Consider the following 26,824-nt stretch of genomic DNA (forward strand, 5'->3'; position numbering starts at 1 on the left):
TTCACTGGATAAACATTTCAGCCATATTTTTGATACACACATACATGCACACACGTGTAAAAGCATCAAGTATAACCTTGTGTTTGATGCTTTTCATTGGCATAATGTTCTTTGGAAACTTTTTGAGACCCAATCAAATAACATTTTTTAAGGACACATGGAAATGGAGGAGTGATCACGGAATTTTTATAATAAGAAAAGCTGACTGGACTGAAGCAGAGGTTGTCTTTGGACAAATAATGGGAAATTAGTTTCTATAAGTAAAGCAAGGAGCAAGATAGCTTAATAGCACATGGAAAGTCAAATAAGGAATTCATATTTAATTTAACAGAAAATTGGGAGTTTGGAATTAATAGTTTGGGAGCAGAAAAATGATGTAATGACAGCTTAAAGAAAATAACCTTGTCAAGAGGTGACGGCTGGTATTCAGGGTGGATCAAGAAAGCCAGTATTATAGGCTCATCGACTTGAGATGGTGAGCCTGAAGCAGTAAAGGGGTGGTGGGCATGACGAGTTGTATCTAGAATCGAAACTCTCTGAGTCAAAGCGCACCCTATTTCAAACTACTGATGAATTTGAAAACAATGTTTTTTTTTTTCCTTTTTGCCAAAAAAGTAAGGATCATGCAAAGTTTCACAGTGCTTCTCCTAGTCTGTGCTTATCCACTCGAGGGCTCTGACTGCCAGGAATGAGGCTTACAGAACTCACTAAAAAGGAGCCATGCCCATCCTGGCCCCCTAAGGTAGCCTGATTCTTGTTTTCTCAGAAACAGCATCATGGTCAAAGAGAGGAAGCCAGCGTTTCAGGGCCACAACTTGAGGGGCCTTCTCTCCCCATTCTGCGCACCAGTCCTACCCTGCTGCTTGGAATTCCCACATTACTCATTCCTTGGGCTAAGGCATTTTTTGAAAGCCCCTGTTAAAATGCAAATGCTAGCTGGAGGAGAGAGGGTTTTTTTTGTTTGTTTGTTTTTAAGCCATTAGGCATTAGGTTCAAGTTAATTTATCTAAAAAGACATGGAACTTAGAAAGGAATCATATCCATCCATGAATAAAGGAGGACCAATAGGGAACGAGATGCTTCCCGGTGTTGAGGTCTCAGGGCCATGATGGGGAGGTGGAAAGCGCTGAAGACACACTTTTCTTCCTCCAAACATATTCAAAATGGCGCCTATTCCCCAAACCTCAGCCCGAGTGTAAGCCAATGTACAGTTCAGAAACAGTGCTGTATAGGATATGAGAGGAGAGATAAGGGCCAGTAAAGGGCTGTGTGCCTAGCCTATGGCCCTACCCTTTCTCCCACCCCACAAATACTCTTACCTGCCATGAAAGGTGAATTGCCAGCACTAGAATGGACTGTGGAAAACCGCCCAGGGACCTCTCTGCCACCCTCTGCGCTTGCTTTTGCTCTAGTTTTATCTCTTTGAAGCTTCAATCCCCTGGCCTAGGGACCCCTAACCTCAACTCCCACCTCAATCTGATTTTTGAAACATGGTATTTCAACCTTGATTTTTCTGCTGAAGAATCTGGCTTGGCTCATCTCATCTTTCTCATGTTTTCTCCCCACCCGCCCTAGCCTTGACTGCATAAAATCCCATCCTAACCCCACCCAGGAAGAGGCATATGAAATTCAAGAATAATAGACTAACCAAAATATCAAATGCAAAGGCTTAGTAATTAATCAGCTGATATAGTCACATAGAACGATTTCCTTCCCTTTAAAGCACTATGTAGTCATGTTTAGTGTGATTAAATTAATGTGATTTCCTCACTAGGCTAGAAACCAAGAGTACAGCTTTACCTTATGTCTTTCATGCTACCTGTTAAGTCCCTAATACTTGGAATATAGCAAGCACTTAATAAATATATTAGGAACACATAAATAGAGATTTATAAAAGCTTCCATTATACACAGGATAGCTCACATAAATAATATTAATGGTATCTGCAGCAGCAGATATAACACGAACTGCAAGTCTGAGCACATAAATAGACTCATTTTAGTCCAGGGCCTTAGTCCCAAGATTGAGGTTACATGTAAGATAAACAGTTCATCTCCTTCATTATTACAGTTTAAGAGGAGTAGGAAGTTCCCTTTGCCAAAAACTATTTTCACCTGACTCTCCAGAACCTTAAATTACTATTAATGGAGATGATATTTTAAGCCCGTTTGCAAATGCAAATGCAAATATGTTCACAGCATGTGAAACAGTACGTTCAGTCACTTGCCTGGGCTCTTTTTTGACCCAAGAATATTTCTTTTTAAATTAGTTCTTGGTCTCTGGTGCCAAGTGGGGCTAATATTGGGATGGGGCACTTGGATGGGAAGAAATATTGGGGAAGGGTCTCTGGACCAGAGAAGGGAAAGGTCAAACAGGAAAGCCAAGTAAGTCCGTTGCAGAGAGGCTGCAAGAGGAGGAAATCCCCCTTCTCTGGATTTCCCACTGGCACAGGGGACTCAGGCGGGGCCAGCTGACATCTTTGGACTGCTTCTTCTAGAGCAGAGGCTGCTCAGAGACCCCAGCACCCCAAGGCCAAGGACAGCTGCCAGTTATTTGGTAAGTGGCACCTTCTATTTCCTGCCTATTCTGTCTCTTAGCTCACAAAAAACAGATGAAGGGATCTGGCAGGAAGGGATACATTTTTTGTAATATCCCACCTCCAATGTAGTCAATCTGAGAAGCAAACCTGATGGTCAGAGGTTTTAAGCATGCTCTCTGCAACCCCTTTTACTCATTCCCTGGCCGGCCATTAGCTCATCAGCACCTCTGCCCAGATGCATCTTGCAGCTTTATCTCATGCCACTCCCTAGGCGTCTGAGCCTCCACAAACATACCTGTCACAAATGCCTGTCCACTGCAGCTCCAAAAAGAGACCAGATGCATAAGCACAGCAGCATTCCCAAGGAACACAGAAGCAAGGTAGTAAGAAAAAAACAAAAGGAGTCTTTGCGAGCTCCCCGTACCTCCTAAGGCTCCTTGCAGAGAGGGAAATAATGTCAGGACTGACGGTAGAACTCAAATACAAAAAGGGGAACTGACTAGAGAAACAACACCACAGCCAGGGACAGTGCTCTTGCTTGGTTCCAAATAACTTCTGTCGGCAGGTGGGCATTTCCACTGATGAGAATGACTACAAACGTACCCTCGGAGCGTGAGTGTAAAGCCCTGGGAAACCCCCAAAGGCAGCCCCATCCACAAACATGACAAAGAGGCCTTCCCTGACAGATTCCCAGAGATCCCAGAGTACATACAGCCTTTGAAGCCCATAGGTGAAAATGCAGTTCAGTTCAACAAATGTGGGCAACCATGTGGCAGACACTGAGTTCCACAGGCTTCAGAAGACAGTCTTCAGTGAGTGAGAGCAGAGAGGCCAGGTGCTTCACTTCTAGCCCTTCCCCCAAATCATTCATTAAGTACACCTCTCCACCCATCCTGTTAGAAGGCAATTGACATACACAACCTTCATTTTCAGATGATCCTAATCTAACCCCAGTTGTATGAATCTAGAATGTTTCTGTTACCTTGGTCCACTATTCCCGGTAGTGGGTGGTGCTCTTGAGTTTGGCTACAAGTCACAAGCAGAAGTGGGAAAGGTGTGTAAACGCCCAGCAGATTTCTCCAAACCTAGTGCTTCAGCGGGGACAGGTTTCACTCATATATGATCTTCCCCCAGGTGCATGCCTCCTTTTTCTGCCCTGATCAGGCACCGCAAAGTCCTCTGCTCAGTGTGGGGGACATTTACGTGCCTCTGAGGTCTGTGGCACTTGAGCTTAAAAAGAGAGAAGCAGCCCCCTCTGGGCATGCCTCCCTGATCTCTTGGAGGCTAGCTGTGTCCTGTGAAGCAGGAGACATTCAAAGTCGCAAACTGACAGTTTGTTGTTGACAGGGTTGTGGAGGCTCATCCACGCAAAAGCGTGTGGTGCAAGGGAAGGGGTGTGGGTTTGGAACTGGTGGTCCGAGGTCCAGTCCTGGCTTGACCACTGGACCGTGGGCCAGTTATTGAGCATGTTTGAATGTCAGTCTTCTCACTTATGAAATGTGATTCATAATCACTTTTTGCTGCATTGTTGTGAAAAACAAAGGAGTCTTTGCCTGTAGATAACGTGGCACTGAGTATGCCAAGCAGTTACTTCATCTTCATTACTACTTTCCTATTTTCTTTTCAGACTTTCCCAATTCTTACTTTGACCTTTGCACAAAGATCTCCCTCCCTTCTGTCACTACAGAGGTCTGTAAACAGGTCTGTAAAACCCTTCACCTTTCATCCAGGGCTTCTCAAACCCACAGGGCTCCCCCAGAGTCCAGGGTCTTGACTCACAGGGTCATCACTTCCTCCCAGTCATTCTATGTTCAGACCTTGGAAACTTCATCCTTCATACAGATAGATCCCACCTGGGGTTTTCCTCTGGATTTTACAATCACAATTTTTTTGCTGTTGTTTGAAAGGGTTCATTTGATTTTCTCATTGTAACATATGACCAATTACCCACCTATCAGAGCATAGGGGAAGTAACTCATATTTCACTTAATTTTCATGTTTCCTTCTTTTCCTTGTACTCAGCAGTCCAAATATAAGACAGGCTAAATTGAAAGGCTAGCTGTCAAAATATTTGGAGTAGTATTTCCCAAACTTTCATCATTCTAGCTACTAGTAACACTTCATACTTATGTAAAATCTGTTCCATTATTTATATAGTATTTTTATAACATACTTTAAGTAAATCTATTTAGAAAAAAATCTTTGTGTAAATACTAAATCAGAAAGCAGTATCATTTTCCATAAACAGATCAGTAAAAATAAATATCACAGTGCGCTCTGGAGTCACAGGGACTTGTGTTCAAACCCTGCTCCACTACTTAATGCCTGTGTGTTCTTGGGGCAGTTATTTACCCTCTCTGAGCTTTGGCTTCCTCACAGAAGTAATACTAAATATCTCATAGGCATGTCATGAGGATTAAATAGAATGGCATATATATGGTGCCTAGCACAGATCCTGGCAATAGTAGGCTCTTAAAAAAAAGAGTTGTTTTACTGTTTTCCCTTCCACAGCACTTCTTTAATCTACTTATTTCAGTTCCTACTTAGAGCAGCCTCCTCCAATGCTGTAACGTAGAAGGATATTAAAAAGAGTAAAGAGAGATGAATGGTGAGGCAGGCAGCAGAAATCAGGGGTGATATGGTGTCATGGAATTCTCTTATTCTCCAACTTAGCTAGAGTTACTAGGCTGTAAGGGACCTCAAAAGTCATCATTCCAGTCTCTCACTCAAGCAAGCAAGGACCCCTTCAGTGTCATGACAGATACATGTCTAGCCTGTGCTTTCTTACTTATCAAGTTGGGAAATTCACTATTTGATAAGAGAGTTAACAGAAAAATGTCTTGTTTATAAATAATCCCCAAACTACTGACACTCACTCCTCTGATCCTTAAGTACCATCTACTTGTCTCTGTCCTGTTTTCTAGAACTACGAGAACATATTATTTTATCCTTTTATATAAACCCTTCCAAATAACTGAAAGCTGATTTTGCAAATTTCCTTAGTAGTCTCTCCTCTTGGCTGAATACTACAGTCCTCAACTGCCCCTCATGCCGATGGTCTCTAGGACCCTCATCCATTGGCAGCTCTGCCGCCAGCACCCTTCTCCCTGAGTCAGTCAACCTACCTCTTAGCAGAGAAGGCTCTCAGGGCAGAACAGGCAGTGAACAAGATCACTTTTGTTAATGAGTCTGAGATTGAATTAGCCTTTCAACAGTTGCAGGGGGTTGCTGACCATGGCTTTTTTTTCACGTGTCAAATCAGATCACAACCCCCTTGCCCCATCTTGTTTGTGTGACAGGCCAGCAGTCAGTCAATCAAAATTCCTCTAACTCCCACATATGTCATCAGAGCCGAGGGTGGAGCGGGGCCAACTGTGATAGTGGTCAACAGCGTTGTCCTTGGCTGACAGGAGGCCGAGCCCAATGGAGAAGATCAGTTCCTTGTGTTTGATGAGGAGGAAGTTGCTGAGGTTACTTCAGAAAGCTGCTTTCTGTGTGGGCCTACTTCCTCCACTGCCTCATTCTCTGATGTTCTCAGAACTGAAGAGGCCAAGGCTGCAAGGATAAGCAACCAGAGGGGGAGAGGCTACACACAGCAGCTGGTATGTGTGGGTGTGAAAGTTGCCCTCACCAAACTTCACCAGAGATCTACTCCATGTGACAGAGCCAGAAACCCATGGGAGTCTAGAAACATCTGAACATTTAGCTGAGTTTTCCAAGTTCAGTCATCTGTTTGTTGTTATATGGAAGTGGCCTCCTGTGGCCAGTGGTCAAGTGTAAAAGCACTCTAGGAGGTGGCGCTGATGGGAGTTCTAATATAGAATAGTTTTCACAAATAATTAGAGCAGCATTATTTATTGAAATGTTAATTACTGTTTATTTTCTAAGCTTTCTTGATGCAGAGGTTTGTGCAAGGGGGAAAGCAGAAGAGATACAAGATCAAAAGTTCATCGAGACTTTTGTGAAAGCCCATGGAAGAGATGATGCAGGTGGCTTAGAGGTGAAAGGAGAGGGAGAGAATGCTTTTGAAATGCGAGAAGGGAGGGCAGGGGATGGTTGTATGGGTCCCGCGAGCAGTAGAAAGCCAACTAACCCTCTGTCCATGCTCCCGAGGGGTAGCAACCTCAGGTGTGATGGCTCATACCTAGAAAGGCAGTGTGCTTTGCTCATGGGGCCCAGCCTCAGTAGATATTCTCATTTCCCACTGTGGCATGGGGGCAGGGAGCTGCCGGACTTCACAGGCCACTATGGGCTCAGATAGTAAGGGTGCCAATGGCAACCAGGACGGACTAGGGACTTGAGGTCCTTCCATCATTTTCCAGGTACCAGGTGAACTTCTTGAATTCTGACTGGGCTGCAGGAAAGGAAGGTGACGCCCGCATGACCCAGTTACGGTCTTTTGTTTAACTGGCAGAATGGAGGCTCACAGATGGGATTAAGTTGAGCTAAAGGACATTTTCAAAGTGATGATTTTTTATGTACTTGGATTCATGGATGGAAATTCATATCCTATACATAATATAATCTATGTGAGAAGGACAGGATTTCACTGTAAACACAGTTCCTGAATTATTCTTAATTTAGAAGTGATGCAGCTCAGGACTGGGTTGTCTTCTTATTCTCAGCCTGCTGCACAATTGCTAATAAAGTAGGATTGTCAGCCACAGCCCCCAGGACTTGACACTCCCCTTTAATTAAACTCTGCTGGGTCCCTAGTTCCCTGACATTACCTGAGAGTGAACATAAGACATTTGCAGTGAATTTTTATTTTTACTGCTACTGTAAATTGTATTTTTAAAACCCTTCCTCCTTAAAGCAGAAACACATATCAACCATTATATGAATAAAAAGACATGCCACAGATTGGGAAAAAATATTTGCAAAAGATATATCTGATAAAGGACTGATATCCAAAATGCACAAAGAACTCTTATAACTCAAAGATAAAAGAACAAACAGCCCAACTTAATAAGGAGCAAAAGATCTGAACATATACCTCACCAAAGAAGGTGCACGGACAGCAAATACGCATATGAAAAGATGGTCAGCATCATATGTCATTACAGAATTGAAAATTAAACAGTAAGATACCACTACACATCTACTAGAATGGCTAAAATCCAAAAATCTGACAATACCAAATGCTGCCGAGGATGTGGAGCAACAGGAAGTCTCATTCATTGCTGGTAAGAATGCAAAACGGTAAAACCGCTTTGGGAGATAGTTTAGCAGTTTCTTAAAAAACTAAATATACTCTTACCATATGATCCAGCAGTCACACTTCTAGGTATATTTATTCAGTTGAATTGAAGACTTATGTCCACACAAAAACCTACACATGAATACACACGAGGTACTTGCCACCAAATGATTTTCAACATTATGCAACTTCAGTTATGTATGATATCCTCATGATTAAACACCATCTTAAGAGCATGAGGTAGAATCTAACTAGTCGTGTAGGTCACAACTAAGAAAAATATATGAATATGTATAGCCACTTTTATTCAAAAACTGGAAGCAACTAAGATGCCCCTCAGTTGGTAAAGCTGTGGTATATCCAGACAACGAAATATTTTGTGGTAATAAATGGAAATGAGCCATCAAGATGTGAAAAGACATGGAGAAAACTTAAATGCACATTGCTTAATGAAGATGCCAGTCTGAAAAGGATACATACTTTATGATTCCAAAGATAGAACATTCTGGAAAAGGCAAAACTGTGGAGACAGTAAAAAGATCAGTGGTTGCCAGGAGTTGGGGAGAGGTGGGAAGGGTGAACAGGCAGAGCACAGGGGATTCTTAGGGCAGTGAAGCTATTCTGTATGATACTATAATGGTGGATGCATTACATTATATGTTTGTCAAAATCCATAGACCTGTACAACCCAAAGAGAGAACCTTAATGTAAATTATGGGCTTTAAATAATAATTAACAACGAAGCAGCAACAATGGCTTAATTGTAAGAAATACATCACACTAGTACAAGATGGTAAAAATAGGGGAAATTGTGTGCCACAAAGGGAGTAGATGGGAATTCTTGTACTATCTGCTCAATTTTTTGAAAATCTAAAACTGTTCTAAAAATAAGTAAAGTCTCTTAATTTAAAAAAAAAAACACACACAAACACTAACCACATACACGGATTTCTGGTAAAGTAACTAAATTAATAATGTGACATTTTAGAGGGCTGCTAGACTAGTGGGAAAGAAAATTAGCATCAATTTCACAGTCCACATGTTCACTTCCCCATGTTGCACCCTTGGAATCAAATGCTAGACGTAGAACGTTGTTGCGAAAAGTCTCCTTTTGTATTTCTGCCTTCTATTTTGACACTTTCTGCATTTTTCTGGTGCAGAACCCTAGACTTTTATGTCAATTCCTTAGGTAAATTAAAGAAAAGGCCCCAGTTTTCTAAGGGCCAGATCAATTTTTAAAAATAGCTTTCAGTTCCATGTTTCTGAAGGAACATTCTTAGAAATGTAATGAGTTTCTTGTTTCTTTGAGGGGCGACACAATTGTAACTTGTACTTTAAAAGTAAATTTTACATAGTTAAGCATTAGAAGTTGAGTATTTTTCTTTGTGTGAGCCAAAAGTTTGCAGTCTTAGCATTTATATCATACCAGTAAGTGACCGAGGTAGGGTGGGACGGACTCTCACTCTCATAACCTCTGTCACGTCCTCCACTCCCATCCTAGGCTGGCTTTTTCTGCCTCCCTAGCTGCCCTGGGGAATCTTCTTTTATTTACTTTCTCATGATGCAAATTCACACCTACCATTCATGCATGCTAAGGAAGAGGCAATGTCTATTGTTTTCTTGCATTTAATCAATTTCTGAACCCAGAAACTAGGACCCAGGGACACATTTTTGTCTAGATGTCTTCAAGCGAGAAGTCAGAAAAGCAAGGGACACTAAGAGGTATTTTTAGGATTCCACAAGTGAATGCAAAAGACTGTCTGTCTTTACTATCTCTCAAAATCACATGGTGGCTTCAGCAGCAAAATACACTTATTTGAATTGAAGACTGAATTTGCTTATATTAAAAGGTAGGGTCAGGAGAAAGTTGTCAAAAGGGTAAGCATTAGGGTGTATGCATTTTAGAAAAAGTACCATTGTATTGGGGATAAGTATAGCCTTCAGATGTGCAGTTGCTTTAGCAGAACGGGCAGTGTGAAAGATGAGAAAGATGGGCGCCTGGGTAGAGCCCAGGCTAGTGACAACCGCAGCACATGGGGAACCAGCAACCCCATACCCAGGGTCTAAGTGAGGTCTCTGGTCTGATGGAGACAAGGCAGAGTGGAGTCGAGGTGTGCTGGGGCATGCCCAGAATCAGGAGCTCCTCAGAAGTGTGTGGAGGGGAGTCCATCCCTGGGGGCAGGCCACAGGGGCCAGGGGGGACCTGGACCACAGGATATGGAAGCAAGGCTAAGCCAGAGAAGGACTGTAGTGTGGGAAACTGATGGGCTCACAACTCACCCTGTGGACACGGACACTAAAGACCAGGATCTAGCAGCAAGGCAACATCCAGAGCACCTCTCCTTCATCACCTGTCTGTCGTGTATCTCAACACCTCATGGAAGGGGTTGGCTAAGGTTTCAGAGGTGGTGCCAGGGCTGCATAGGAACTGGCAATCACTATTGACTCTAGTAACACACAAATATGCACATTTTTGATGCTTTACCTTTGTTCCTATCCATCTTCGAATCTCAGTAATATTTCCCATTTTCCAATAACACCTTAAAATTCACAGATGTAATTGCACCATTTGGAATTTCTAGTTTTTTAAAATTTCCTTCATTCAATCAACAAATTCTTAACTAGCTCTGACTGAATGAAGGCCTTGGACTGGTCTTGAGATCCAGGGTGAGCTAAGAAGTGTGGTCCCTGCCCTCCTAGAGACCATAGTTGAATGTAGGAGACCTACACTGACCTAATAAAGTTGAGGTACTTGCCACCAAATGATTTTCAACATTACATAACTTCAGTTATGTATGATATCCTTATGATTAAACACCATCTTAAGAGCATGAGGTAGATTCTAACTAGCTGTGTAGGTCACAACTAAAAAAAATTTCCCCCGGTCTCTTGTCTCAGGAATAGGTTTATCGATATATCTGTTCTCCTTCTGTTCATATTTTAAATGGTTAGGGTGCCTGCATAAACATTTGTCATGGATAACACTGTAGAGAGAACTTCCTGGGGGAAGGACAGTCTAAGTGATTTAACTTCCTTTCCAATTTAATAATTCTGTATTCTAGCTATTCAGTAGGATTTACAATCTAATCTTACAATATCAGGACTTCTTCTGATAGGTTATAAAAAGATGGTCTATTATTTAACAAATAACATAACTATGTAAAATATTTCTAATACCAATGAAATATATACAGCAGCACATTTAAAAATTAAATATCAATAAACTACCAACACTTGTGATGTTACCTTTCAGAACTCAAAGTAGATACCTGATTCCCAAACTTGTTACCTTTTCAATCTTTACCTGAGAATATTAAACCAATATTCAAAAGACTGTGACTCTGAATTTAAGTGGCCTATTTGTCTAAGGGTGTGCATTTACATATTCTGAGAAACTGTCATTTCTTTACAAAGCATATGACATTTGCCATTTTCTTTATAACCTCAGTTAGAAGAAATAAAATGAGGTAATATTCTAAATGTAAAAGTTGCTTGAAGGTTAAGTTCATATTTTTTTTTCTATGCATGCAGGGGGAAGGGATATAATACATAACAAAACTAACACATTTTAACAAATGGCAGCATATTTAAAATTTAAGGAAGCATGAAGATCCGTGAAAGCACCTTATGTAAAATATTTATTTGAGTATAAATTAAATGTACACTACGAAGTAAAATGAAATAGATTGGGGTATATAGAACACAGGCAATATGACTAAACTTGTTTAAAAAAAAACCAGTGGTTTTCTAAATCAGTGATTTTTTTTTTTTTTTTTTTTAAGTTTCCATTTCACAATAGAGGTGGGGACAGGGCACTGCACATTCAAAGACTTACTTCCCTGTGGCATCTTTGTGACCAAGGCACGTAAGACTTCTCTGAACACTTAAAATGTGCATTTGTCAACCTGGGCTTGTAGTTTTCAAGTCAGTGATGCAGAATCATAGAGTTGCAATGTTTGCAGCTCCCTACTACTTCCATCACATGCTTTATCTGGAAGACTTGAAGGGTCTGCCGCCACACAGAGGCATTACTGCCTGAAAGAAATTTCCTGGTAAAAGGTGTCACTCTTTCTACTCTTTAGCAGTGTGAGTAAGGGATGGCCTCTTTTGAAAAGTGTCTCAATTTCAGCTTTACTCAAATCTTATTTAAGATTGCAAACAATCTTAACTTGCACTAGCTGGCTATAGTTTTAATGTGAGGAGTTGGAATTTTTAAGAAGGACAGTATTTGTAAACCAATTTGGTCTTTGCATTTGGCAGATTGCAGACAAAATATTGAATTTGAGTTGCATTTTCACTGTGGATGGCCTATTTGCATACAAACAAAAGAGATTATTTTTAAAAGAGATTTTCTGTGTTTTTGTTTTGGTCTCTTGGGATGACTGTGGTAAGGAAGAAGGGACGAGGCCATTTTCATACCTTGGAGTTTACATATTGTGTTTATGTCACCCTGTATTCTTTCTTCCTCACCATCCACTTTCAATTCATTGGTGGCCAGTTTTAGAGTCTTCGTCACCTCTAGTCTGGACGATTGATTGCAACAGTGACTCCCTTCATTATCTTTCATGGAGAACAATTTGATTATGAAACTTCCTTCCTTTAAAGACCCACGCCTTACTCCTCACGAGTTAGTGGTCACGCTTCTTAGCCAGACACACAAGGCCTTTCAAAGTGTGAATTCAATTTTTCTCTTCTAATTTTATTACCCAACGCATATAACTGCCTCCACAACCCATACAACAGTTACACTTGAACCATTCACTATTCCGTGACCATCTTCCCCACCATCCCCCATCCCTAGAAACTTTGAAAACGTTTTGCCTTCTTTACCTTTGTGGAAGCTGTTTCTTCTGCCTGGAATGTCTTCCCTGCTTTCTCTACTGCAATACTCCACTCTTCCTTTCAGATCCAGATCACTCCACAGTTGGAGCCTGAACCCTTCCCTGTTTTTTTCACCATATCTTTATCTTCCTTAGTCCCTCTTCACACTATTTATTTTTCCATTATAACAGTTTCCTCATCCTGTTAAAAAGTCACTGCTCATTCAGCTGGCCTGCTCTGAGTTCCATAAGTTTGGGGAACGTGTTTCATTTCCCTTTACTCCTGGTACTTAGCATAGTAACAGGCCCAGAGTGGAGGCTCAGTTAAGTATCTATTTATTAAAGTCAATATCTATTAACTGATTACTATGAGCTAGGCACTCTGCTAGAACTCTAAGGCACTCTAAGTATTTTAAATGCATTACTTCATTTAATCTTCACAATAAATATTAAAAAAATTTTTATAGGTGAGGAAGCTGCCTTTCAGAGGGTTTTGTTCAGCTGCCAAGGATCACACAGCTAGTGTGGCCCTCAAGCTTTTAGCAGAATGTAGAATTGAATGTGTTTTCATTTCTAGCTGATAATGCTATGTGACTACTGTTAGAATGTTGGATTGATGTCAGTGTCCGTTTTTTGGACAGAATACTGAGCAGCTGGGTACCTTTTGAGTAAGTTCTTAGCCTTGTCCCTGGTCATCACAGTGGTCACTTGTTTCTTCCTACTCTGAGCTGTGTACTTGATATTTCTTCATTCACCCTCTTATTCCTTACCCTCTGAACGTGGAAACCATTCAGCCTTCTAAGTGACAAAGAAACTGAGGCTCAAAGAAGGCAATAACCTGTCCAAAGTTACTTTAATCATAGGAAATATTTTTCCTAAGGCCCCCAGAACTGAATGGTTCTTGACTGGGACCCTCAGCCAATGCCTGAAGAGTGTGTAAAGGGATTACTCTGCCTGATTGTTTGAAAATAAAATTAGAAACATTGAAGGGGCTGTGTTTTGGCTTGTTTTTCTTTTTTTCTAACTTTTCCCCTGCAACCGTGAACACTTAACAAGCCAGAGAGATCTCCTGGAAACAGAATCTTGGGTCAGCCATAGAATGGACACATTAACTTTTCTACTGCCTGTCATCTAAACTCTGTTTCCTTCAAATTTACATGTCTGTATTGAGCCCCAGTCAAGTTTCCCCCTCTCCCTCAATTCAGTTTCTTCCAACACTCAGAGATCTTGGAGAGCAGAATGTAAATGGCCTTTTCCTTAGAATCTTGTCTCCTCAAAGGAGTGGAATGGCTGGGTCCAGACTTGCTGCAAATAACCTTCATTTCTGGACTCCCAGGTCTCACCTCCCTTGATCTATAGGTTGTTCCTTCTTCCTTGTTGGGGCCTCACTTTCCAGACCACAGCTCTTAGACTCAAGCATCTGCAGCATCCAAGCAGCTAATATAAATGAGGCAAGCAGGTTGCATAGGAAGAGGATAGCTTATACCCCATTGGAAGTTGGGCAGCCTCTGCCAGATTCACCAGTTGTTACCATGCGTATAGTCACTCTAAGTTAGTAGGAGGTTGTTCAATTAGAAGGACTTTACGTTTTGAGGTGAAAGCCTCTCAGGTTATGTAAATTATTAATATTACTGCTGTTAAGGAAATTAAGAAGCCTATAGATGATAAAATGTTTCATGCAGTATATGCATCTGGGATTATTAGCACACTGTTACTAGATGTTCTAATTCTCCGAAAGAGCTGGAAATCTAAACTTATGTGAATTCTCCAGATTTTTGAAATATTCTCAATTAATTATGATTAAAGTTTTTGGTTTTTTTTGTTGTTTTGATGACTCTCTGTCTAAGGACCATTTTTAGTCCACAAGCTTTTACTTTTCAATCTCTGGCTTTTACCTTTATCATATGGTTGCCAGAACTTGTTTTGGACATGGCTCAACACAGCTCTCTCCAAGCTCAAATCTTTTCATCCACAAATGTTTCTTGTTGCTAGAAGTAATGTCTTCCTTCCCTGATCTGCCATAATAATATATAGCATGGTTGTTCATAGCTTGGCTCTGGGATCAGATTGGCATTTGGAATCCTGGTTCTGTTGTCAGCTGTGTAACTAAGCAAGACTCAGTTTTCACTTGTGGAAAATCCGGGATGATAGTACTTACCTCTTGCGGTTATGATGATTAAACGAGATCATATATGATACAATAGAGTATGCCATAATTCCTGTCAGAGGCTAAGACATATTAGCTATGGTGATATCTCTTCCCATAGAAGCTTCTAAACAGGATTTCCATCTGATTCATCTTCATCTTTCTAACATTAAATAAAACTTTATTGAATAAATTAATAGTCAAATAGTTCCAGCCCCCTACTTTCTAGCTCTGACTCACTGCAGCCTGGGCCCCAATATAATATTCCTAAAATAGTCAATTTACAATTTTCTCACTCTCTCCTGAACCTCTGATGCACTAACAGAGGTCAGAGGTAAAATTGGTGGTTTATACCAAACCAGCCCCTCCAGACATTGAGCCATTATATAAATATTAGGATTTCACTGGTAAGTTTGCCTTTCTGACTCCTCTTGAAATATAAGACTTGGCTGTTCTGAACCACATCCTTATACACAGGACGACAGAGTGGTGACCAGAAGTACTCCTCGAAATGGGACTCGCCTGTGGGCGTACACAGCTTCTGCCATTCATACGTCATGGAGCTGTACATAAACCACAGGCCTGCATCACTCACTTCCGTCATCTGAGGATCTATGTTGGCCACTCGTGGCATAGGGGCTGTACCTCACTACTAGATTACTTTTCAACTTGATTTCATCCTGCTCAGCAGAGCAATGTAGTTGTACTGAAGATTTGGCAATTTTAGTCAAAGAAATAATCCTATTTCCATAATCCCACCAACCAGGAGGTAACTACTATGACTATTTTGACATATTTGTTTGCTATCTTTTTTTTTTTTGTTTTTTGTTTTTTTTTGCCTCTTGGGGCACCCCCTTGCTTCAGCATCATCCCCACCTTACGAGCAGCTACCCTTTATTGTCCTGCTTTGTCAACCCTGTGTCACAGTTGTCTTGTCTGGATGGTGGAGAGGCATAGTTTATGCACTGCCTCAAAGACTGCCTGTGAACGACACTTTCCCTTCCCCTTTCCCTCTTGTTTGACTGATTCATCTGTTCTTGGCTGGTTTTGCATAAGCTGACTTTTCGGAGTTGTTGGGCAGCTCCTGATGCAAGATTAATGAACATTACTTTGTATGTTTGTTTGTAAACCAATGTTTATGCCAAGACTTGTGCAAATATATTCTCAATTAAAACACCGGCTTCTCAATTCCTGATATGGAGCTTTCTTTCTAAAATTCTTCCTAGGCCAGGCGTGGTGGGTCATGCCTATAATCCAGCATTTTAGAAGGCTGAGGTGAGCAGATCACTTGAGGTCAGGAATTTGAGACCAACCTGGCCAACATGATGAAACTGTGTCTCTACTAAAAATACAAGAAAATTAGCTGGGTGTGGTGGCATGTGCCTGTAATCCTAGCTACTGGGGAGGCTGAACCCCAGAGGTGAAGGTTGCAGTGAACTGAGATTGCACTACTGCACTCCAGCCTAGGTGACAAAGTGAGTGAGACTCCGTCTTTAAAACAAAAAAAATTCTTTCTACGTGCTTACTTACTTAGAAGTCCAGAAAGCGAAAAAGCAGGTTTTCATAGACAACGTCATGAAAGCACTTACATGATTACTATTATAGAATAGAATTTTATTTTAATGTTTTTGGCATCCTACCTTACATAAAATTTATTTTAGGCGGCTTTGTTGCTTGACTTTCACCTGATTGAACTGCACTTGGCATGCCCTTCTCTTATCTATAGTTAGGAGATCTACTATAGCAACTTCTAGGTTATAGGTAAGAGTCCATCTGCTGGAAATCAATCAGAAAGGCAGGGCTAAAGAACTCTGACAATTAAAAATATAGGAAATAATAGATTTTAAAGCAAAGAATGCGAGTCCTAAAATATTTTTTTCCATAGGACTTCCTGTCCGTTATAAATTATTATATTCCTCATGGCATTGGCAAGTGCTAGTAGCCTCATCTTACAGAGGACACTGAAGTTCAGGAAGCTGATAGGTTTCCCAAAGTGATACCACTAATAAATAGAAGATGATTTATTAACTACTTATTATTTGACACCAACCAAACTAACTCAAAACCCTTGCATTTACCTAAGACATCATATGCCTACAGGCAAATAGGAAACAGCTACCTTCATGCTCCTGTGAAACGTCACACAGTTATAAAAAACTCTTATAAAAAATCACCTTTGATATATTTACCACAAAACTGAAATTCTTGAGAACAGAAATCATGTTTACTCATCTTTGCTTTATTTTTAATGTTTAGCACAGTGCCTGGAACAAAGATGCTGAATGAACTGAAAAAAAATTTACTAAGAACATAGACAAATTGGAAGTGCCCAGGGTGACTGCTTGCACAACCATTTTTAAGACTCTTGATATATGTTGACAGAAATTGCTTTCCAGAAATGTTCTACCCGTTCATATTCCCACAATCAGTAGTATATGAAGGTATACTCTTATTGCATACTTATTAGCATGATTACTCCCAACCATCCCAAAATCCACATAAATTGTTAATTTGTAAAAGGATAACATCTTGTGTTTGAATTGGCATTTCTTTAATATTTAGTGATGATGAACATTTTTGTTTTTTTTTACTTTTTAAACTTTTAATTTTTTAAATAATTATAGATTCAAAATAAATTGACAATATGTATAGGGAAGTCCTGTGTACCCTTCACCCAGCTTCCTTCCGTGGTAACATCTTGCACACACGGTTTGTGTTACTATTCACCCACTGAGGGACTTTTTTTCCCCAGTTTGTTACTATTATGAATAAAGCTGGTATAAATATTCATATACTGATTTTTTCAGGAGCATAGGCTTTTACTTTTCTGGGATCAAAACCCAAGAACGCATTGCTGGGTCATATATTAAATGCATGTTTGGTTTTATAAGAAACTGCCAAACTGTTTTCTACAGTGACTTGACCATTGTACATTCCCAACAAGCAATGGATGCATGATCCAGTTTCTCTGCATCCTGCCAGCGTTTGGTGTTGTCACTATTTTTTATTATTTTAACCATTTTTATAGGTAGGTAGTGGTTTAATTTTTTCATAAAGGCAAATGACGTTGACTGTCTTGTGTGGTTGTTCACCATCTGTATATTTTCTTTGGGGAAATGTCTTTTTATATCTTTTGCCCATTTTTCTAACTGGATTGTTTGTTTTACTGTCTAATCTGATACAGGAAAATATCTCATTGGTGTTTGAATTGGCATTTCTTTAGTATTTAGTGAGAATGAACTTTGTCATGTTTATTTCTTTTTAAAACAATTACTGAATTATTAACTGCATTAATTGCTTTTGTCATTTCGTAATTGCGGGTTTCTATTTCTAAATAGACTAAAAAAAGGTATCAGTGATTTCATTTGCGTTCATCACAGTACCTTAAACTGTCAGACTCTTGATAAAGATTTATTGTTTAGTAGGTTGAAAATAATTGTAAGATTGGGGTGATAATCTAGGTTGGCCTTTGGGTAGCTGAGTATTTTAGGTTTATCCAGTTTTACCAGTTTCTGGCCTGTATTGACTAGTTGGTTCACTTAACCAAATGTTCATTCCTTTTATTTTTATTTGATGTTTTAGTGCAAATCTGATTAATCTGATGCCTAATAATATAGAGCTGTGACATTAGGGTTGTTTGGCTTATATTCCTGCCACTAGAGAAAGATTAATTTTGACTCAAAGCTTTTTAGAAAATGTTTCTCTATTCCAATCTCCAATGGGTTTTTTTTTTCCCAATCTGCTTATTGATGTAAATTATAAATGATCCCTGAAATTTCTCTTGGGCTTGTTTTCTTCTTTATATCACCAGATTCACCAGAGGCTTTACCTCTGCAAAGCCTCAAATTATAGCTTGCCTCTGAACTGACACTACAGAATAGAATCTGTATGTGTACTGAAAATCCAACATGTAAAATGACTGCAAAAATTATTTTCTTCCAGAAATCCTTCCCAAACTAGTTTTGGGTGGGAAAAATAAAGTATCGAATTTTATTTCTGGTTAGCCTTTTTTTTTTAATTTAAATTAAAATTTTTTTTTTTTAGGAATGAGAGTCTCGCTATGTTGCTCAGACTGGTCTTGAACTGAACTCCTCTCCTCAAGCCATCCTCCCACCTCAGCCTCCTGAGTCACTGGGATTACAAGCATGAGCCATTGACCTCAGCTCTGTTTAACCTTTAAAATGGAGGAAGGAAGAACTCCGGGTCTAGCTGGCTTGGCTCCAGATTATTCCCACGGACAGCAGAGGTGAGTTTACTCCAGTGAGGAGGTCTCATTTTATCACCAGACTTTCTGCAGGAGACCATCTGTGCTGCTTCCATCTTCAGAGCTCTCCAAAGTCTACTGCCTCCACTCAACTGGGAGCGTTCTGCAAAGGTCACTGAGGGCCTCTGGACTGACATTTTCAGTCATTCTCCTACTTCGCCTTTCTGCAGAATTTGACCTGTGACTACACTCTGCTTTGTGAAATGTTTCTACTCTTAATTTAAGTGATGCAATCCTGTTTTGGTTTCTTTCCCTCCTCCCTGATGCACTTATTCACAGCTTCTTTCTCTGGCTGTGTGCACTCTCGCCAAGTGTATTGGTTTGCTGGGGCTGTGGTAACGAAGTACCACAGACTGCGGTGGCTTAAACAACAAAAATTTATTTTTTTTCTGGAAGCCAAGAGTCCAAACTTAAGGTATCCACAGGGTTGGTTCTTTCTGAGGGTTGTGAGGAAAGAATCTGCTGCAAGCCTTTCTCCCTGGCTTATATGTGGATGGCCGTCTTCTTGTGTCTTCACACCGCTTTTCCACTGTGTGTTTCCCCTTCTTACAATAAGCACAATTGTCCTGGATTAGGACCCACCCTAATGACCTCAATTAAATGTTATTATCTCTGTAAAGACCCTATCTCCAAATATGACCAAATCCTGAGGTCCTGGGAGTTAGGACTTCAACATATGAACTATGAGGGAGCCACAGTTCAACGCTTAGCATGTAGTCACTACAGTTACCTTTTATGTCACATCTCACGTGCTCAACACTGAAGCTTGGTAAATATGCTCTTTCCATGGATGCATTCTCCTCTTTCTTGCATCCATCTCCCCACTTGATTTCTTTCTTTCTTTTTTTTTGATGGAGTCTCACTCTGTCACCCAGGCTGGAGTGCACTGGTGGTATCTCAGCTCACTGCAACCTCTGCCTCCCGGGTTCAAGCTATTCTCGTGCCTCAGTCTCCCAAGTAGCTGGGACTACAGGCCCACTTGATTTCTATGACACCACTTTTATCCTGGGCTGCTCTAGTATCTCTAGCCTCTCCTCAGTATCTGTTGTAGATTCTTCTTCCTCATCTCCCTCCTTAAATGTCGAGGTTTTCCAGGTTCTGTCCTTGGCTTCCTCTCAATTCAGTCCTCCATCCTCTCTGCTACTGAATTGACCCACAGTGAGAATTTCAGCTATCAACTGTACTTATGCAGAAGACTCTTCATGTGGCTTCCAGGCCATTCTTCTTTCTCGAACTTGCACCTGAATATCTACTTGTCTACTTGAACATCTCCATCCACCTGCTCCACAGGCACCTCAAACTCAACATGTTAAAGAAGGAATTCACCATCTGTCCTTTCTCTCTGCCTGGCACAAACCCACTCTGCTTCCTATACCTTCCATTTTGTGAAGGATGCCACTATGCACCTAGATCTCTCCTCCCCTCCCAGTGTCTACATCTGTCAAAAACCAAATTCTGTCAATTCTGGTGCTTAAATATCTCTTAAATGCATGCTCTCCTCTCTGATTCCACCATAACTGCCCTGGTTTCATGCCCTCACCATTTCTCCTTGGCTTACTCCAATAGTCTCCTAAATGATCGCCTTGTCACTCCAAATCAGTTCTCATTCTTCTGCCAGGGGATTTTTTTTAAAGTAAATTTTATAATGTCTCTATTTACGATTCTTCAAACTTAGGCTGTTCCTTTAGGATGATCATAGCTGGATGCCTGGACTCTGAGCTCCTTGTTCTGACCCCACCCAGTTTCATCCTCTATTATTACTCCCCATTAGGCATCTTCTCAAAGCTATACTTAAAATTCCCCCATGCATCTAAACCCCATTTGTCTATTTAATTACCCAGACCTTGAGACTTCAAACCACATTAACCTCCCATGAGTGTCTCTGAGTCATCTGCTCTCTCTTATAGTAGCTCTTTGCTCCAGGCTTCATTCCTCCTCCTAACTTGACTCTCAGTTTCCCTAACTTCACTTGGCTTTCTACCATTTGGCTTCCCACTGTGATCAGTCACTCCCTGGAGGCTGGCCTTGTCCTTGGGTACTGCTTGTTTCAGATCAGCTCCTGCATCCCAAAAGCACAACCTGGGGTTGTCCTGCCAGGCTCAGAGGATACTGAACATTTCTGCTGGAAAAAACCTTCCTCCATTCTGTTCCTAGTAAAGCCATTAAATGGTTGTATAATCTTGGACAAATCACTTTTCCTCTGTTTCTTAATCCAAACAGTAATAGTAATAAAAACTACTAACAATTCCTGAGTACTTAGCAGGACAAAGTTCTAAGCACTTTATATGGATTATCTCATTAAAATCTCACAACTACTTTATGACATATTACCATACTCCCATTTTACAGACAAGAAACTCGGAATTACAATGGTTAAGCAACTTGTCCAAAATCACATAGCTAGGAAGTTGGGGAACTGGTATTCAAACCCCAGCAGCCTGGCTTCAACGTGTGGCCACTTAGCCACTGCATTGTCTTCCCTCTCAATATGCAACTCACCCTAGAGAGTCATGCAATCACTTCTGTAAAATAAGGGAAGAGTGCTCCGGCCTGTTCTAAATATAAAATTCTATCAGAACATTGCTTTCAAGATCTAATGAGTTATGGGTAGAGTGGGTGTATTTTGAAGAGGATTCAAGAGATGACAAAAGATAAATGCAAAGGGCTAAAGCCCTAACTATGGAATCTCGCAACTTATAAATTATCACACACCACTAGATGGTTGCTTCTCTGAAAAAAAACAGCTATTTTTTTTATCTTAAATATTTAGCTTTATTTTTCTGCTTGCAGATGGGATTCAAGTTCAAAATCACACAGAAGAAAATACAAACCACCTATATTTCTGATTAATATTGTTTGTATACATCACTGTTCGTTCTGCATTTTTCCCCTTTAACTAAGTATATTATGAATTATTCTACAATGGAATTTTAAATAATTACATGATATTCCATTATGGATGTTCCATAAACAATCAATCACTTGTTTTTAAACATGTAAGTTGTTTCTAAGATTTTCCTTATTAGAAACAATAGCAAGAAAAATATCCATCACTAAAACTTTACAAACATGTATTATTATATCTTAGAATAAATTCCTAAAAGGTGAATTTCTTGGTTAAAGGGCATATACATTTTAAAAAGCTTTTGATATGTATCACTAGATTATTATCCAGAAAGATGATCTCTCCGTTAGTGGGCAACTAGGGTATAAATAATCCTCCCTTCTTAGCAAGATGGAGGGTTCTTGCTTACTTGCTTTTTAAAATTTAATATTTATCTCTTTCATAGAGACAAAAATGATACTTCACTCTTGTTTTAATTTGGGTTTACCTCACCTCTTATGAGAGTAAACATTGTTTAACGGCCATTATTGGTTCATGACCAATCTTCAGGCACTCTGAAACAAAAGGAATCTTAACAAGTTCAATATAGACAGCAGCCTGTGGTTCTTTAGACCTCTGCAGACAGTGATGGCATAATTAAGTAGTATCCCCTCTATGGTACCATAAAAATTATAAATTCTGACATTCTTTTTTTCTTCATACGAGTATAACATTTCAAAATTCCATTGGAGCAAAAGGAGTCTTTACTTGAAAATTAAATTTTAATCTTCTGAAATAAAAGCAACAAAGCTTTTTCTGAAACCAGTATGCACTGGGTAGATGAAAGTTATTTCGAGTTTCAAAGAACAGTAATTATAAGTACCTAGTGACAGCTGGGCACGGTGGCTCACGCCTGTAATCCCAGCACTTTGAGAGGCTGAGGCGGGCAGATCACTAGGTCAAGAGATCGAGACCATCCTGGCCAACATGGTGAAACCCCTTCTCTACTAAAAATACAAAAATTAGCCGGGCGTGGTGGCGCATAGTCCCAGCTACTTATGAGACTGAGGAAGGAGAATCGCTTGAATCCTAGAGGCGGAGGTTGCAGTGAGCTAAGATTGCGCCACTGCACTCCAGCTTGGCGACAGAGCGAGACTCTGTCTGAAAAATAAATAATTAAAAGTAGATAAATAAATAAATACGCAGTGACTGGTGCCAGCTGCCACCATCCAAGAGAAGGGCGGGTGTGACTCCTTCCAGGAAGTTTCCACAGCATGGAGAAACCTTCTGGCGCACAGTGAAGCGGGCAGGAAAGATTTTAGCTCTACGCCTTATGAATAGTGTGAACTTGGGCAAGTTTATTTAGCCTCTTTAAGCCACAGTTACCTCATCTGTCAAAAAGAATGATGATATCTTTCCAAAAGTCATTGTGAATAATAAAATTCAGTGAAATAACACTAGTAAAGTACACAGCACATCATGCATGTTCAATACATGGTAGCTAATTTAATCACTCTACATCCTTCCACTACCCAACCCTGCCCAGAATCTCCCATGGCCTGACTATGACATATTAACTGAGTTTTGTATTTTCTCCTTATATCTCTTTTTTCTCTTTCTTTTTCTTGATCTCTCACCCTCTATCTTTTCTATCTCATTCCTCCACCCTCAGACCAAACTGACCCTGGTAGACAAAAAACATATTCCCTGTTATTTGTCATTCTTAGGAAGATATTTTAAAAATTCCTGATTCTTCACTTAAAATCAATGACCATAACATTCAGTATTTGAATAACAAATTTACAAAACCAAAATTAGGCACCTAAAAGATATATATAACTACCACCAATAAACTGCTTTGGGCATTGCAAATAATTCTCACCTTCATGTGACAAAGATCTTTTGTAGAAAAAATAAAGGCTTCTCCACTTAGGAACTAAGTGGAGGACACACAACAAAGCACCATCTTCAACCTCAGTCTTTCACTGCAGTCTCAACTCATAACTTCTCTGCAAAGAATAAGAATTATTACTCACCACTGGGGATCCATTTTGTCTGCTTCTGCTGTGGCCTAATATCTGGAAATGACCCCACTCGTCCGTGTGTCTGTGGTAGTCCCTGTTACAGCAGCAGAGAAGCAAAGCTTTCACCCTGTGCAAGCCTTCCTCGGCAATGACTGTGTACCTACCCAGCTAACTTTCTTTAAGAGAAGCTGTTCCTCTTTTTTCTACAGATTTTGACCACACTTGAGGAAGAAATTTAACCCTTTCCTTGCAGTTTAAATTTGTTGACGTAGGTCTACATCTATTAAAAAATATATAATTCAGTGACTTGAGCTCCAGACATGACGTTAAGATGAACCTGACTAAAAAAAATCTCCCCTCTTGAAATTCCCTCAAAAAACCTAGAAAATAAAATAATTAGAAAGAGAAAACAAATCTCCACAGCTACAAAATAGAATAATCTACAGATTTTGGTAAGATAATAAAAAGTGATTCATTAGGGATGTGGATTGGGAGTGAGTAGCCACCCACCCCTGCCAATTTCCACAACCAAGGTATGGAGAGTTTCACTGAGCTGGGGTGGGGGTGGGAGGTGGAGAGATGTTCTGTGAGGACTGCATAACCAAGGAGAGCAAACAGAAACTACTGCTTTTATTATTTCATTCCTACTATAGCCAAGGATTAAACTGATGAAAGAGAATATTCTGAAACAGAAGCCTGAAAAAAAGACAGCATTATAAAATTAATAGATGTCCCTAAGAGACAAACATAAAATGAATCAAGCAGAAACTATACTAGAAGATATTTCCTCGTATGAATTAAAATGGGCATCATCTAGGAACTCAAACTGTTTAGTATGTCAAAGCAAAAGTTATGAAAATCGAATCTCATCCAGGCAAATCATTGTGAACATTTTAAATTCCAAAGGCCAAGCAAAAAACAAAATGAAAACATAGGATGACTACAGAGAAACAAAAACCAACTTGGCATCTTATTCAACCCTAAATGGCAAAAAATAGCAGAACAATATCTGCGGAATTTTGAGTTAGCATTATCTACCTAGATAAGATGCCAGTTAAGTGTGAACTCAATAGAAATATGTCACCAAGCAGGAAAGACAACAACTGCAACAGAAATACCATCACCAAGACAGCCTTTCTAAATAAATTATTTAAGGATATATTCCAGAATAATAAATGAATTAAAATAGAAAGGCTTAAAATGGAGAAGCCATGGCTGAAAACACCAGTGCTGAGCCTTAAAGCAAGTTAAACATGGAGAAATAAGACAAAATAATTGTGAATTAGTTTAGACCAAAATGGTAAATAAGAAAAAATTATTAGAAGTAGATAACATGTATTATTTTAAGGAAGTTTAAAAATAACAGATGACATCACTGCTAACTAGAGAAAGGAAGCAAAATCAACACATTACTAATCTTCAAATAAGAAGATAGAACAATTATTATTTTATCGACTTTGATAATTTCATCTGGATTTGAGAATTTTAAAAAATGAAGATAGCAATGATATAAAATAAATTATCTATCTTCAAAATTATTGCAGAGCAGGAATGCAAATAAAATAGTATTTATAACTACATGACATATCAGAAATAAGATAAAAACATCCATGTAAACCTCATTTGTTATACATAATAAATATTAAAGGTATGGAATGTCATTTTTCAGTTTCTTGGTATCAGTGTACACACTCAAATTTCCATTTCTTGGTATCAATGCATACACTCAAATTTTTATTTAAGATAGCATAAGCATTTTCTCCTGCTATCGTAAACTTTTTAGTAGTCATTAAATAGTACATTAATAGTACATCAAGTATACACTGTGGAAGCTGACTGCAATGGCACGTATCTGTAACCCTGGCTACTCAGGAAGCTGAGGTGGAAAGATTGCTTGAGCCCAGGAGTTTGAGACCATCCTGGGCAACGTAATGAGACCTTGTCTCATACACACAAAAAAGGTATACATTGTAGAAAAATTATCTTTCTAATATCAGACAATTTTAGCTGTTCGTATTTTTATATTACAATTTTCTAATTAATATATTTAGTATATATATTTAGGAGTTTTTAGTATTTATTAGTTATCCATTGCCATATAACAAATTATCTCAAAATTTATTTCCTTAAAACAATAAATGTTTAGGGATTGGTATCCAGAATATATTATTTAAAAACCTCCTGCAAGTTTGCAGTAGAAACAACAAACAATTAAAAAGTAGGCAAAAGAGTTTGAACGGACATTTCTTCAAAGAAGATATACAAATGGCCAATACTCACATGAAAAGATGCTCAAAACCACTAGTCATTAAGGAAATGCAAATCAAAACCACAGTGAACGTCAGCAAGATGGCAGAATAAGAAACCCCAGCCTGTGCTCCCTCCCACAGAGACATTAATTTAACAATAATACACAGACCAATTCCTTTTGTAAGAAATCCAGAAGCTGGCAAAGAGGCTACATCACACCAGGTGAGCAATAAAACAGCTGCACGGAAGCTAGTAAGACAATTCATGGTATACCTTCACCATAGTCTGTCCTCTTGGCACAGTGCCACATGGTTAGGAGGAAATTCCCAGTTCTTGGCTTCTCCCTGAAGAAGAAATGAGAAGACCAGACCATACATCCAAAGCTCTGACTTTTTGGCCAGGCGCGGTGGCTCATGCCTGTAATCCCAGCACTTTGGGAGGCCGAGGCAGGCAGATCACTTGACGTCAGGGTCATTTGAGACCAGCCTGGCCAACATGGTGAAACCCCATCTCTACTAAAAATACAAAAATTAGCCAGGCGTGCTGGCACCTGCCTGTAATCCCAGCTACCTGGGAGGCCGAGGCAGGAGAATTGCTTGAGCCCGGGAGGCAGATGTTGCAGTGAACTGAGATTGCGCCATCGTACTCCAGCCTAGGTGAAGAAGGGAGACTCCGTCTCAAAAAAAAACAACCAAAAACAAAGTTCTGACTTTCTTGGGGGCTGCCTGAGGGACTAGCCTCTGTCTCACTTGTCTT

At 39.8% G+C, this 26,824-nt stretch overlaps 1 protein-coding gene across 5 annotated transcripts in view; it reads right to left on the reverse strand.

The window, feature by feature from the left end:
* CD86 (CD86 molecule) overlaps window positions 1-24,001 on the reverse strand; it is a 61,868-nt gene extending 37,867 nt beyond the window's left edge. For 2 of the 5 annotated variants that reach the window (XM_011971583.1, XM_011971584.1), the window contains exon 1: window positions 23,831-23,972. Coding sequence is in view for 2 of the 5 variants with exons in the window: in XM_011971584.1 (XP_011826974.1) it covers window positions 23,831-23,844 (14 nt within the window). In the remaining 3 variants the exon portion in view is untranslated. Of the gene's footprint in view, window positions 1-2,835; window positions 3,036-23,830 lie in introns of those variants that run through there. The other 3 variants (XM_011971582.1, XM_011971581.1, XM_011971580.1) reach the window with 2 other exon arrangements.
* Between the last annotated feature and the right edge of the window lie 2,823 nt (window positions 24,002-26,824).

The sequence above is a fragment of the Mandrillus leucophaeus genome, unplaced genomic scaffold (assembly GCF_000951045.1).
Source record: "Mandrillus leucophaeus isolate KB7577 unplaced genomic scaffold, Mleu.le_1.0 Scaffold123, whole genome shotgun sequence".
In the NCBI taxonomy this organism is placed as follows: domain Eukaryota; kingdom Metazoa; phylum Chordata; class Mammalia; order Primates; family Cercopithecidae; genus Mandrillus; species Mandrillus leucophaeus.